The 15,699-nt window shown below is 42.6% G+C and overlaps 1 protein-coding gene across 1 annotated transcript; it reads right to left on the bottom strand.

Annotated features, from left to right (window-relative positions):
- Window positions 1-3,615: 3,615 nt before the first annotated feature.
- Window positions 3,616-15,476, bottom strand: REST (RE1-silencing transcription factor). The gene is made up of 3 exons (XM_009329769.1): window positions 14,566-15,476; window positions 8,892-8,975; window positions 3,616-5,807 (listed from the first exon to the last, which is right to left on the bottom strand). The coding sequence occupies exons 1-3, from the start codon at window positions 15,464-15,466 to the stop codon at window positions 4,117-4,119; spliced, it is 2,676 nt and encodes an 891-aa protein (XP_009328044.1). The 5' UTR covers window positions 15,467-15,476; the 3' UTR covers window positions 3,616-4,116.
- Window positions 15,477-15,699: the final 223 nt, after the last annotated feature.

The following is a 15,699-nucleotide window of genomic DNA, read 5'->3' on the forward strand; positions in this document are numbered from 1 at the left end:
CTATTACAAACGTAGAAAAGACCGTCATGCACTACAGTAGAGAGAGCATGAAAAAAATTACCTTTGGTTTAATTCAGAGAATACAAGTATTGCACTGTAAAAGCATCAAACATGGTGCAACTAAACATCATAAACATGTTTTCATGCCAGCTTACAAAAGTTTGTTAGCTAATGTAATTTTAGAGGGGGAAAATATATGTACACATAAAACAATTCCATTAGCTATTTGGATTCTGTTAATATTGTATGCATGCCACATATCTACACAACTGACATTCAAGAAAACTCTTGGATTTGATTTAATACCTTTCAGCTACATTAAATCTGTTGAAACCAATTAAATCTGTTGAAATCAATGACATTACCATATCTTAACTGGCCTGTCAGTTGTTAAACATTCTTCTTCTTTAAACGACTGAAGTTCCAGCCTAGATCATCAAAATCCAGAAATAGCTACCCACTTGCAGATCATTTCTCAGGGCAGTTACTTTGAGTGTACGGATTCATACAGCAAAAGCCCAAAACACCATGTTGCTCAACCGAGGGCTGGCAGTGTAGGGGTATCGGTGTGCTAATCCTTCCAACCGCATACTGGAGGTTGAACTCATACAGGTATTATTGCCAAGAAACACAAAAACGCTCGCATTGGCAAAACCAACACAAAATAATTTAAGAATATTGAAAAAGACCAAAAAAAAAAAGGCGTTGTTTAAAGGGAGACACAGCAATGTAAGACCACCATGTATGGTGGGTTACCTGACCTGCACCCCCCCCCCCCCCCCCACCCCCAAATACTCAGTATTAGCAACGTCTAACATTTTAGTTACACATAATGCATTACATCCTTGCTGCTTTACCGTAACATACTCCCAAACCTTGGTCTTAACCAAGCAGAGAATTCCAGCACAGTTCTGCACCAACATTAGGTATTTCAGGACATTGTTGATGGGTCTCAGATAGAAAGAATCAACTTTTCTTCTTCTTAATATGTTAATAATTTATTTTCAGTTTCTAATCTTGTGGTAAGAAACACTGCCGAACAGGAGCCGACTGTCGTCTTCAAGAGTTCTTGTCAGATCAAGCATTGAAACCTTGACCACTTCACGGAAATGTGCAGCAGAGTATCTCAGAGAACCACATCTTTGTTTTTATCTCATAGAGAGAGATTTAAAGTCAGTCAACACCATTATTTTCATTTAAAAACAAAGCAGAAAAATTATCAGGCCAGTCCACAAGTTTATTTGAACATAGTTAAAGTCCTTGAAGGCTCTCACAAGATGGCAAAGCTCTTCGCAAGGATATGAAGGGAGCTATAAAACCTCTACACAGTACTGGAATTCCCAGCATCTGCTCACATCGCTCACAAATGGTGGCAACATTTATATATAAAGGAAACACTATTACAAAGAAAAAAAAATACATCTAAGACTATTACAACTGGTTGTTTAGGAAAACAATTCAACAACGTTTATTTTCTTAATGTTTAACATAAATATAGTTGCAACTTGATCTTCAGTTGACAATGATTGTCGCAGCCAAGGTAAGGATTGAACACTATCTATGCAAACAAAAACTCACTATACATTATACAATTTATTTCTGCCACGAGGGATGCCTTCCCTCTCAAATCTTTGGCCTCCTGTTACCAATCTCTCCCAAAAGCAGAAGCAATGTAGCATTGTTGCTCTCTATTCATTCAAGGCAGTGGGTTTGTTTGGAGAGGAAGGTGCTGTGGGGACATGCAGAGAAGAACAGGGTTTATTCCAGAGCATACATTGAAAGTATTTGCCCTAAAGTGCTCTGACAAATACTGTCTGAACTCCTCAACTTCACTCTCCAAGTAACACCTGCCTCCGAATTTGCTTCTTCGGAGTTGACAACCAGAGAAGCTGCCCCCAGCTGCTCCCCCTGGAAAGGCGGCTAAGGACAGTCAGAAGAGTGCACAGATGGAAGTGGAGGGTTTTGCTTTTTCCCTGCTGGTTTGGATTTTGTTTACGTTTTGCCACTGGCTGGCTACAAGCAGTAAGCACGCAATCTCTCTTGTGTTTGTGTGTGCCAGAAATTAAATCTGTTTAGAATTAAAAACTCCTGGTATGACATTTCTTGCATGTAGACCTGAGATGACAATCTGATCACTTATGTGTTTCTCTCTGCATGGAAGCAGGATGATTTTATTAAATGCAGCTTGAATGAATAAGGAGCAGGAATTCCTACAGTTTTTAATGCCAGGTTTGTTGCTTACCAGTTGATTTATCTTTATTTGTATTTTTGGCATGTGAGATGTTAATTTTGATGAACCACACTTATATCAGTGCTACTATTTTACTTTTTTTAAGCTCATGAAGTTTGACTGCTGTCCACCACAGAAATGAAAAGAGGAGGAAAAAAAATAATCATCATCTGGACTTGCAGAATCTGCAGACCATTTCCATTGAGAGTGAGTATTTTCCTGTCTGGTGATCTCAAATGATAAATTAGAATTTATTACTCTGTATGTGTATTCAAAATATCAGAAGTGGCATTTCCATGATAAAACAAATCCTATAAAATAGTGTTTTGAAATTGCATTGATATCCTTTTGCTCAAGAACTATACAATTTTAAAGCCAGTCAAAAATATATTGCTAAGCACTTCATAATTTCAGCGACTTCATGCACAACTAATAATACCCCAGGAAAACAAGGAAAATCCGCAGTAAAGAGCATCACAGAAAACTGTCACAGAAAACTGTTCCATGGTAAGCAACGAATCTGAACGTTTCCAAATAAAAAAAAACAAACCCTTACACAAACAAAACCAAACATGCATATATAAAGTGTACATGTACTGCACAAGCGCTATTCCTAAAGGATTAAACTGCATAGGTAAAAATCAAAAACAATGTGCAATATTTTAAGCCTTTAAAGCACAATAAAAAAAAAAGGCAGAAATTAAAAATAACAAACTTGCTCCCCCACAACAAAGCCAATTACATATCATAGTCATTAAGATATTAATCAAGACAGAGGTTCTCCAATCAAAAGTTGGAAGGACTACTCCCAAATTTTGGCTCACCATTCACGCTTAGGGGATCTGAAATGTATGTTCACAATTATAATTATCTTAAACAGTTATGTTCATCACTAGCCAACTTTGATTTCTTTTACAAAGTGCTCTTTTATGCAATAGAAGCTATCTTCCTGGTAGAAAAATCATCAAGTAGTTTAACACTTTGAACATCAAGACACATTGAGAAGAACTAAAAAAAAAAGGGGAAGAGGGGAGAGAGAGGAGTTGGCTGCTAGAACAAAAAGCAACTAATGCCAATGGCTCTATGAACATCCAACTTGTGTACTGTTAGCTACAGTCTTGATCCTAAAACTCAATTTATAAAAGAATTGCATAAGCTAATAGACTAGAAGCTTACAGACACAGCCTCATACACCCTACCTGCCTTCTCTAATGAAGAGATCCAATAGTTTGGAGTTTACCATTACACAAAAAGTTGTCAAAAAATATTTTCAACTTAAAAAAAAAAACAAAACAAACCAATGCAGACACTAAAGCAAACCGTGCTTAAAAAAAAAATAAATCTACAATATCTGTACATAAGCTGTATAAGACCAACTTTGATTTCTTTTACAAAGTGCTCTTTTATGCAATAGAAGCTATCTTCCTGGTAGAAAAATCATCAAGTAGTTTAACACTTTGAACATCAAGACACATTGAGAAGAACTAAAAAAAAAAAGGGGAAGAGGGGAGAGAGAGGAGTTGGCTGCTAGAACAAAAAGCAACTAATGCCAATGGCTCTATGAACATCCAACTTGTGTACTGTTAGCTACAGTCTTGATCCTAAAACTCAATTTATAAAAGAATTGCATAAGCTAATAGACTAGAAGCTTACAGACACAGCCTCATACACCCTACCTGCCTTCTCTAATGAAGAGATCCAATAGTTTGGAGTTTACCATTACACAAAAAGTTGTCAAAAAATATTTTCAACTTAAAAAAAAAAACAAAACAAACCAATGCAGACACTAAAGCAAACCGTGCTTAAAAAAAAAATAAATCTACAATATCTGTACATAAGCTGTATAAGATCTTACAAAAGACGATTCCCCCAAACCACAGCGATTTCTATTCCTGCCCTTTTGTTGCCTTCTCAAGATAATACACATTGACTAAGTGGCGATTGAGGTGCTTGCTGTATTCACCTTCCTTTTTAAATGAGCGGTCACAAAAAATGCACACATAGTTCTCCCTGGCCACTGTGGTGTCTGCAGCTCCTTGTGACGTCTTTGGACTTGTTTCCTCTTGTACGGAGCGAGCGCCATTTAACCCCGAGTCATCGCTTCCTTCTGATATGTTGTCACTTATGTCGCTGCCTTCGTGGCTGTGGATGCCCTCATCCTCATCCATTTCCTGAGATTCATTCACTGCTGTGTTACCCGGAGATGATAAGGCCAGAGCAACTTTAGGGCTTTGTGGAGGCGCAGGTGCCGGCACGGCATCTCCTGTTGGCTCTGTCGCTGGCAGGCGCGTCTTAGTCAGGTCCATTGGGTCTGAGTTACTCACAGTTTCTGCCACGCACATTTCCTCTGGCTCCTTCTCAGGCGCCAGATCTGGTACCACATCCATGGGCACATCGAAGCTTTTTTCAGAAGACACTGCATGGGAAGATTCCTCAGGGCAAGTGTCTTGCCCTGTGTCCGCCTTTCTCTCCTCCTCTTTTTCACCAAGAGTGTCCTCGCTCTCTTCTGCTGCAGCAGGCATTTCTTGGTCCTCCACCTCAGCTTCTGTGTTTGCATCCTGAGCTGGCAGACAAAGCTGCCCTGGGTCTTGTATGCAGCTCCCTTTGGGATCGGTGCCCTCCCCCTTGAGAGCATAGCTGCCATCGTTGTTTAACGCCGCTATGTCAGTGGGATCTTGCTCCTTCTGGTCGCTGTCCTCAGTGTCAGGCTTCACGCATCCATCCTCTTCTGTGATAGGACACTCGTCTGGCATCTCCTCGTCCTCGATCTTCTCCTGGTCGAGTTTACTGCTTTTCTTACTGTGCTTATTTTTCAGAGCTTTCTTCTTTCTGTTTTTCTTGAGGCAAGAATTTTGCTTTTTAGCCTCCTCCTCTGGTACAACATCGCTTTTTTGAGCTTCCTGGCAGTCTCTGGATTTAGTTTCCACTTTCTTTTTCTTTTTTGTTACTGCTGAGGTATCATTTGCGGGCTCTTGCTTTGAGGAAGTTACTTCAGCCTCTGCCTTTCTTTTGATCTTCTTTGTTTTACATGTTTTCTCAGTATTTTTCTCAGTTTTAATATCCACCTCCTTGTTTTCTGAAGCCGATTTCCGACTTCTGGTTGTCACCTGGCCTGCAGAAACATTGCTCGTCGTCTTCTTTTCCTTTGCCAAATTATCTTTCTTCTCCACTTTGACAATTTTCTCAGTTTTCTTTGCAGCTGAATCCCCTTTCGTTTGTTCCTTCTCCGCTTTGTCATTAATGCTCTCAGAAAAGTCAGCTTCGCTCTTTTTAGTCCGTAGCTTCACCTTTGAAACATCCATGGTGATGTCAGAACAATCGGGATGCCTGGATTTGATGTGATACTGCAGGTTACATTTTTTAGATGCTGCGTAATCACAAACAGGACAGAGAAACTGGCGCGGATTGACGTGGAGCTCAACGTGCTTTTTGAAATTGCTGCGGTCAGCTGTTTTGTAGTCACAGTGTGGGCAAGTCAGAGGCTTCGGCCCATTGTGAACCTGCCTTGCGTGACGAGTTACTTCATGCTGGTTTGAGGCCACATAGCTGCACTGATCACATTTGAATGGCTTCTCACCTAAGGAAGGAAGGGCGGAAGGGAATGATGGTGATTATTAAGTATGGGGGGTGGGGGGGAAAATCACTTCCCACTAATACAGATACAGATATATGAAACTCAAAAAGAAAAAAAAAATTATCCATGCGCCTTTAAAATTAAGTAAAGTCAACATAAGAAATCCACAAGTCACAAACACATTCACAAGACACCAAGAACAAAATACAAAAAAGAGAGAAGGGGCAAGGGTTGGGAGGAAGGGGATCCAAAACCAAACAAGCAGTAACAACGTCACAGGTTCTGGCTATGCATACATACCGGCAGAGATCTCTCTACAGTAATATTAGCAAATGGAATCCATACCCAACTGGTCCATTGAATGCATTGTAGAAAAATGGAAATGTAACATTTGATGAATAGCAGTTTCACACAAACGTTTCAAAAAAGTCCAACTTTACACAGATTTAGCATACTTCATGTTTGCATTGAAAAGGAAACGAGGGAAAAGAAGCTAGCAAACCCAAAGCACGTGAAAGGGACACACTGCTCAGATGATCTTTACCGCTGATAATTCAGTTCACTGTTATGGTGTCTCAAAACACGTGACGTACTGGCTGCAGGTTACTCTTGGCAAGCCAACCATATGCAGTCCAAAGCCATCATGTTACTACTGAAATCTAGATTTACAGTTTTGCAATGACTCTTGCAGAAGTGTTCCTGAAATGTTCTGCTTAGTGCATGCCGCTGCAGCAGCCATTTACACATCAAAGCGAATAGGAAAAACACTTCTAGTGCAACAACTCAAGTCCAGAAATACTTTGAGAACATCTGTGCAGATTCAGCTGAGGAATTTGGGATGCTCCTGAGCTCTGAACCAGCATTTCAAAACTGACCTGCAGAACTAATGCGTGCCACTTCCTAGGTACGCTGAAAATCGACTCCAGCCCCTTCTGCTCACGGTACAATAGTACTTCTCCCACCCCTGCAACCCGCTGCCCCGACACTGCCCGTACTCATCCTGCTCCTCTGCAGCACAACTCAGGAGACCAGAGCAGCCTGCAGCGAAGATGAAGTCACTGTGACTGTGGTGTCTGTTTGTGTTAGCCACATGGCTGATCTGCAACGCCCTCACAAACTCTATAAAAGGCTGTGCTGCCTCCCTGGCAGGAAGGATGGGGACACTTGTTTAAGAGTCTAGATCATTTCACGTCTGCCTGCAGCATCTCTTTATTATTTCAAGAAGGGTTACTTTGATTCCCTATCATCTTCAGCCTGTCTTCTTTCCTTCCTTCCTTTTTCCCCCCACTTCCTGGTGACATTTTCCACAAGTTTAAGCTTGATGTGCTTCACTGCTCGTCCTTCTCGCAAGCGTGGACCTTTATCGCCTACACTTCAATGAACAGTTCCATGTTACACAGAGTGAGGACAAGAACAGCCTCTCTTTTACATGCACTTGAACAAGCTTTTCTAACTGCACAGAGTGCTCAGAGGTGGCTGCAACAGGGTAACTCAAAGGTTGCATGTGAAGAGTTTGTGTCCGTCACCTCTACTAAATCCAGGGGTTTTGTTGCACAGGTGGAAAGGACATGTACCAAGATGGCTAAGAATACAGCTGTGAAGTAGGCTCTAAACCACTGTCGTTCACTGCCTGACATTTGAAGACAGCTCCAGCACCAGTTTGCCTTAAAAGGCCAGCCTGTGAACTGCAGGAGTCCAGAAATTGCCACAGAAAAGGTTCAGCTGCCTGGGCAATGTGGCAAGACATGCAATAGAAGTTATGAGAGCTATTAATAAAACACCCCTGATAGCAAGAGTCCCATGTGCACTCCCACTTCTGTCAGCACAGCTCACGCCCTCTCTCCCAGACCTTTGAGTCAAGGGCCAAGGGCAGATCCCACTCCTCACCTCCTTCGGATTTGAGACTTCTTTGCACAGACAAGGGGAGAATAAGATGTTCATCTAATAGTTTCCAGGCTCAGTATTGACCAAAGCATTTGCAAATTCGCATTTAGCCCAGAGGTTCAGCCAAAAATGATTTTTGTTTCTGGAAGCAGAATACTTCATTCACAAAATTCTCAAACCAAAATACTGGCATGTCATTTTAAAGCTGGCTATTTTTAATGGGTCCAAACCCCCCATCCACAGCAGTTAAAATTGCCTGCCTTCTGGTTTCAATTAAAAGCCTCACCTACTGAAATTGAAACAATTACTGTTCAGGAGACTTTCACTACTGTTTGCTAGGATTAGGAATTCACCTAGGTCTGGTCAGTTCAGATATTAGCATGCCAAATGCACAGGCTGAGATCTACCTGAGCTCCCCCAGGAGGGTCACAAAGGACAACTGTGGTTGTGTCTAGCATGCCTATGCTGTTACAACTCACAAAAATGCTATTAATTAATTCAAAAGGAGATTCGCAAGAGAGCGAGAGCAGATGTTTGTAATGGGAAATAAAGGCTAATGAAAATCACTAATTTGGCTTTTAGGGCCACAAGACCGAGTCACTTGTGAACACCCTCTGAGCTTGCTTTTTTCTCCTCTGTGTCTCCTTGCCATAAGCAGACACTATTTTACATCTTTCTGTAATACTAAGCAAAAGCTAAGGGTTCCCTCAGAACCCCTGGCTGAGATGAAATCGCAGACATCACAGAGGAGACTCTCAGCTGCTCAAAATTTTCCCAGCTTCATTGATTTGAACTGAGTTACGGCAGCAGGCAGAAGACAAGAATCTGCTCCTATATCATCACAATGTTGTATTTGCTACTAGATTACTAGGACTACTAGAGCAGCCCTATGAACCTCAGAATACACCTTGGAAAGTAAAAGGGAAAGAAAAAGATACATTCCCCTGTTATCACTTTTATTAATGACACTTAGCATTTCCTTAGCAGGTAAAGATAACCTTCCCTGTTAAAACCAGAGCTAAAGCTCAGGCCGTACTGGATGACATCTCACACAGAACTGGCAGCCTGCTCTAGGTGGCCCTGCTTGACCAGGGGGGCTGAACCAGATGACCTCCAGAGGTCCCTTTCAACTTCAACCATGCTGTGGTTCTGTGAACCAACAACCCCTTTTCCCGAGTCACGCTGCTGCTGCCCCTTACCAACCTGAGTGGGTGCGCATGTGCCTGGTTAAATGGGTCTTCTGAGAGCTGGAATAAGGACACATAGCACATTGATAGGGTCGCTCTCCTGCAAAAACAAACAGCAAATTAGTTACTGAAACACAGACAATTCCCAAACTTGGTTACTGAGCCATACACGTGAGGCTGTCACACATCCCCAAGTTGTATTTGAGGGCACATTACCTCTCAGCAAAGGCCCACAGTGAGCATATGCCCGAGATGGACCAGTGCAACGTGTCATGCCTTATGAACGAGGCTAGTGAAGGGGCAGAATATGAGAGAGGCACATCCTCGTGTCCATCTGGGGTCAGACAGTAACCTCAGACAAAAGGTGATGAGGACAGCCACCTTTAGGAAGCCCTAAGCCACCAGAGCTGACTTTCCTACAGTATTTTCTCCCAGCACTCAGAAGATGCACAAAAGATACAGACCCTGTAAGAAACCAGGTATGTTCTTGCTTCACATAACACCTTACCTGAAACCTCCATGTTTAAATTGGATTAAGATGGGGAGCAACCATCCATTCTGCGTGGACTGCATTTGCCAGAACACCAATGCAGATAGAGACTGGGTCTCTACTTCCAAAGTTTTATTGGCAGAGTGAAATTAGCTTGGAGCGTGGAAAAGCATGATGCCCTGCTCAGTGAAACTATGCTGCTAGCAAAAGCTCAAGTGTAGCAGCAACATTTATTTTGAAGACTCAAATCCCTCTGCCTGCAGAGTTATTGTTTCTGGAGAACTAATGGAAACTAACCTGTCATAAATTAGGTCTCCACAAGGGACAGTTAGCTTGTGTAACTATCAGTACAATGATACTTGAAAATCCTCTTCAAGTGAAGACAAGCCCCGAATAAAGGCAGACAGTTTTAGAATTAACATCTGTTAGGCAGGTCCAGATAAGTACCAGGGGTGTTTGCCCCAAACTGCTAGCACAGCCAAGAGACCTAGGCTGCCTTGTCTCCACTACAGGTTGTAAACACACTTTTTAGTCTAGGGTGGATACCCCCAACAGAAGAGGGGAGTGAAGCTGGGAAGGGAAAAGTAATATGTATTACTCGGTTTTCATATTTTTTCAAGTCATAGTCAGAATTACACTACAGCGTTTTGCTACATCAGTTGAAGCACACAACCAACGTGCTCTCCAAACCACTGAGACCTGGACGTCAGCAAAAGCCCTGCATACAGGCTATTTGTTCACTTCCAGAGGCATAACTCTATCTGCAGCAGCAAAGACCTTCATCTGCCAGTATGTGATGTGAGGCTCCACTGCAGGCCTTTGACAAAATAGCAGTAGAAGCGGTCTTTGTAATGCAGACTAATCCCACATTTCTTCCTCCCATCAAACATTTAGACTATCGTTCTTGATTAGATCAGCAGTTTAAAGGTAAATTCACCCTAACAACCATACCCCCCCTCCCTTTCCAGTTAAAACAAGGTAGGAGATTGGTGCAATACACACAATAAGATTAAGTCATGCACAAGGGAGGGGTAGGCCTTTTGTTATAAAGAAATGGTTGTGTTTTTAAATGACTCCTTATAATCTGAAAATATGTGACCAAAGGTCCTGGAATATTCAGTCATGTCTTCCTCCCATTACCTGACATTTCATATCTTTAAAGTTACCTGCAACGTTAGAAATGTGGAAAAGGCTTTATTTCAAGTATTTTATATAGGGGACAGCAACAAAACGTACTAGATTTAAAGTATGATGAATGCAACTAATTTAAAATGTGTTATTGCCACTTGAGAATTAAATGCCTGACTACATTGTAAGAACTGTTTTATAAAATGCTATTCCCCAAAGGATTTTTATTGTAATTTTACAGGCTCATTATATGCAAAGAAGCCACCAAAAAACCTCTCCACAAGACACTTAAAGAACAAGGCCCGACCTAGCAAAAGCTTAAGCAGGCACTTAGCTCTATGCAAATGAACAGGCAGACCAACATCAGTGAACAGGTTTAAGATCATCTCTTTATAAAGCTTTTCTTGCAATGCTATTAGAAGTTCTGTCTGCTTGAAACAAAACTGCTTCCATCAAACTTCCAACACAGTGGGAAGCAAGAAAGATCCCCTACGACAACCAAAATTTAAGCAAAATGACAGCCCAAAGCTAGGCACTGAACACTGGGACTGCCTGAAGTAGATGTCTTATTTATATAGCCCTGCAGATGATTTTCAATTAAGTTTTCTAGAAATTGCTTCTAACAAGTAAAATGGAAAAAAATTGAGAACAATGCTGCACTGTCTTGCACGTAGTACAGTTCCAGGATCAGCAGTGTGGATAGTTGATGGGATAAATCAAGTCAAAACTTGGTCTAACATGTCTAATGAGCACAAACAAGTCCAGGTAGATCTGTCCCTGACAGAGTCCTTTCTGCCCCATCAGCAAAGGAAGGGACGGCCCTGAACATCTCCAGCCACCCCCTCCTGGGCAGCAGACAGGCTTTTCCAGATGTAGCTCTCCCAGCTGACATGCTTATCACCACCTGCAGGGTCCTTAAACCACTCCTCTGCCCAAGGTCCCCCATATTTGTCAGCAGCCTGCCACACAAGCACTGTCACAAGCTGCAAGGTATCTTCCAGTACAGGGCGGGTTCACGGACACCTGCTTTCCAACACGGATGCAAGCAACAGGCAAGCAGATAACCTCTGCCGGCCTTCCCGTGGTCCCCACACGTGCGGAGGATAGGTATTTCTCCCACCACGCAAGGTACTAGCACGCAGCCCCCTTCCCTGCTCCTGCCCATGTGCTCTGGCATTTGTATGTGTCCTTAGCAAGTTGATTCATTTCACTAAGCAGCAGAAAACCAACTAGGGAAGAGGAAAGGAGTATTTTACTGCCATTTTAGTGAGCTGAATCGATCGGTCCCAGGATATGGGGGGAAAACTGAGACTGCCTTTCTCCAGCAGCAGCAGCAGCAGAGCATTTGATCCTGTGAAACTGTACTCTGCACAGGGTCAGTGTTTCAGAAAACTGGATGGCTCAAACACAGCAGAATCCAATTACCTGCAAGGAGGCATTTTCCCACACAGAAAAAAGCAGGTGAAGTACAAAAAATAGGAGAGAGAAAAAAGTATCTATCCAAAATTATTTAACCTATTAGCAATCAGGAAACTAAAGTAACAAACAATTGCAACTTTCTTTTTAATATTCTGAACCCATAAAATAGGAAGAAAATGCAGTATGTATGTATCCCGCTCATCTTTTTTGCAACAAATATTCTTCTTAAGTTCTAAATGAAAACTATAATCCAAAGATATTACAGTTTTTATTAAATTCAGTACTGTTATGTTAACAGTCCGCAAATACTTTTGACTATAAAATATCTGTGGGTGTTTTTTTCTGGGTTTTTTGGGGGGTTGCTTGTTTGTTTGGGGGGGTTTTGTGCATTGTGGTTTTGTTCATGTTTTTTAAGGCAACTGATTACACATTAATACCAGTAGAAACTTTTAGCCTGGTGTATAAATATATCTGCCAGTAGTTTATTCATTCTCCTAACACTCTTCATCTTTAACACTCTCCCCCACAAAATCAATGTTACTGGAAACAAGGTACATTTCTAAATGAGTCTACTAACATATCTGTAAGATTTTTATCAAGTGAGAACTGGCTGAAAGATCTTAACTTTTAGGTAAGAGCTAGCAAAGAAACAACTACCAGGGTGGACTAAAAAATGCTGAAATCATAATCATAATCACTCATTTCAGCTTAGTTAAAATAATGAAAAGATGTGGCAAACCAAAGAACTAGAAATCTTGATTGCACCACTATTTTTAAAGGAGAAAAGAGGAACTGGACAATATCCTACATAGCTTAACACGCTTGATTTTTTTTTTTTACTTTAATACAGTTCACTGGTAAATTGGTCAAATGCAGTGATAACAGAGTGCTTCCTCAGCAAACATGCTTTCATGGTTAGTTCCTGTAAAACTCAACAAGAGCTTTCAGAGATCAGAGGGGGGACCTAATGTCATGTACAAACACAAGCAGGGATGAATTTAAAGTCGAGACAAATGTAAAACAGACAGGCACCACAGCATGGGCTCACATTTGGCCACGAGTTCCCCGGATGATTTATTTAGTTTTCTCCTACTATTTTGACATTTTTACCTAGTCTCTTTCTTGTTATCTCCCACAATACACACAAAGAAAACAAACTGGAGGATAAACCACACCATTTTCCTAACACTTCTCACAATAATCTTTGTTTACTTGTTTAGGAAAAAAATATTTAGACAGGACTGATTTTTAAACTGATGGTATTCTCTAAACAACAGCACCTGGCTATTGTTAAGAAAAGAGCGTGTCTGAAGGTACAAAAACTCCCAACAGACCCTTCAAACCCCGTCCAAGCAGATACTAAAGCATGCTGACGAACACAGAACACAAACTTCTGCACACTTGAGCTCAAGCCCAGCCCCGAGGCCGCCCGAGTCCAGCCCTCCCCTTCCAGACAGCTGCAGACAACTGAACTGAAGCCTCCAAACCATTCATGTCACTGCTGTGACAAAACATAACTTCAAAGGAGAAATTCCCCAGTTTTGCTCAGCCAGCACAGCCTACAATAAAGGGGAACCGAGTCAGGTCAGCATGCCAGAAGATGGTTAGCGAGTCTGCCGACTCCTCAGAAAGCCTTGACAAGGTGGAAATAAAAGCTGCTGAGAAGCTGCAAGAAAGGTCTGAACTGCCCTCCCGCTTCCACAAAAGGGATCAGGAGGCAAAGCAACTGTACCTCACTGCCCAAAGAGGCGAGGCGGCTACGACGTCCCCTCCTAGAAAGGAGTCTCAAGTTCAGCTACGCTTCAGGACTCCCCATGTAAGAGGCTGGCGAGGCTCTGTTGTATCAAAAGCAAGGCGCTTCCTAAATCACCTGTGGTCCCAGCGCACAGGACGACAGCAACACTGAAGGTCCTTCGATTCCACTTGGTATAAACCAGAGTAGAAAGGGGCCTCACGCTTTTCCTTGAGATTACAAACCGACGCTAAGGAGAAGACAGGACATCAGGCCAAAGGCTCCCTCGAGGGCTTCCTATAGGCCAACAGAAGTATGTGTCTACTTCTGGTTACTGCAGTGATGCAGACCTTAGAAAAAACGAGGCCCCTGTACATTAAGAGGAATTCATTCACTGGGAACACTACTCAACTCTCATTCTGACTTTGTAGATGCTGGAGGGCTCCTTTGCATGTGTGTATCAGCTCCTTCTTTGTAATTACAGGTTAGTCAAGTTTCAGCTCAGTCTGAAGGTACCACTTTCAAAACTACTTATGTGATTTAGGCACCTTTTGTCAACCTGCTTGTTTTGTTTTTACAGTCCATCAGGCTTTCGTGTTGTAGGCCCTGAGCATCATCACAGGCACACTTTGTCATGCCCTCTTTGAAAAATTGGCTTAAAATTACTAAACAGGATGCTCTTCATCTCCTCTTGGGCCCCTGACATTGAGAGATTTTCTCAGCCCTCTAGGACTGCAGACTGGAGCTCAAACCAATCCCACACTTCCATGAGGCTATAACCTGGTAGCACCAAGAGGAGAGAGAGCAGAGCTTTATCGGGGTGGAACGAACTTTGCAAATAGAAGACTCTTGACTTGCTCCATTCATCACAGTTTCTCAGGACTCTTACCACGCTTAAATCAAGAAAGATGAAAGACTTACCTGTGTGAGTTCGAATATGTTGAATATAATTGTTCTTCCTGTCTGAAAAATAGGAGCATTGTGAGCAGGTATACACTTTCCTGGGAAAATGATTTCTTAGGTGTTTCTTCCAGTGATATTCACTGACGGTAGTATAAGTGCATATGGTACACTTGTAGACTCTCTCATTTTCCCCTGCTTTGTTGTGGTGCTTCAAGTGAGCCAGATAGTGATCATATCTGTTAGTGTTATAGCCACAACGATCACAACGGATTGGGCCCTTAGAGAAATCCACCTCTTCTGCAGTGCAAGAATCAGACTCCTTCACCTGGGCCTGCTTTTCTGCATTTTCTTCCACAAAGAATTTCTTAGCACTGTGAACCCTGATATGATGCACAAACTCCTCTTCAGACTCTGCCTCGTACTGGCAAGGCTTACAACGAAACGGTTTGCTCTTCAAGCTCTTACACTTGTCCTCCGTGCTTTCTGGAGTACCCGGTGCTTCCAATGAGACATCTTTGTCCACGCTGGGAGTCTTAGGAGGGGGGCAAGCAGCTGGACCTTGGGTTTCCACACTAGGAACTTCAAGAGAGCTTAATTCCACATTTTCAGATGCCTCGCGGTCACTCTCCGCAGCCTGGCTATCTTCCATACCCTCTCCATCGCTGTCTGAGAAGTTGCTGTCCCCCACCGTTGTCAGTTCTGCCATTTGCCTCTCTTCTCCAACCAGGTAATCGCAGCAGTTGCCATTGACTTCTCCTGTCAAGGCCACGTTTGCCAACATAATAAGCTGAGGAGCTGCCAGCTCAGCTTTAGAAAGGTCGTGTAAGTCATACATGTCATTGGACAATGCCATACCGATATTAGCACTGCCAGGAAAGAGGCTGTTCCCACCAGACTGTCCCAGCACTTGAGTTGCCATGGCAATGATTCTGTTGGAAGAGAAAAAGAACACCTGTAAGCACTCGAGTTGCGGACAAGCCTCCTCGGCTTTGTACTGTCCAAGCAGCCCTCCAGGTAACACCATAAAATTAAACCTCTTCACTGAGGCACTGGGGTAGCGGAAGGCTGAACCCGGGGTGAGACGCTTCCCTGCTACCACAGACCACGCTCGGCCTCGGGGGGCGGGTGGGGGGTCCCGTTCCTCTCCCGAAA

The sequence above is a fragment of the Pygoscelis adeliae genome, unplaced genomic scaffold (assembly GCF_000699105.1).
Source record: "Pygoscelis adeliae isolate BGI_AS28 unplaced genomic scaffold, ASM69910v1 Scaffold67, whole genome shotgun sequence".
NCBI classification, from domain to species: Eukaryota; Metazoa; Chordata; class Aves; order Sphenisciformes; family Spheniscidae; genus Pygoscelis; species Pygoscelis adeliae.

What these genes read in the sequence shown, in the direction of transcription:
- REST (XM_009329769.1), bottom strand. Translation starts at nt 15,466, where the DNA reads ATGGCAACTCAAGTGCTGGGACAGTCTGGTGGGAACAGCCTCTTTCCT. An exon ending in ACATATTCGAACTCACACAG is followed by an intron (nt 8,976 to 14,565) that starts GTAAGTCTTTCA and finishes TTGTTTTTGCAG; the next exon opens with GAGAGCGACCCTATCAATGT. An exon ending in GCACATGCGCACCCACTCAG is followed by an intron (nt 5,808 to 8,891) that starts GTTGGTAAGGGG and finishes TTCCTTCCTTAG; the next exon opens with GTGAGAAGCCATTCAAATGT.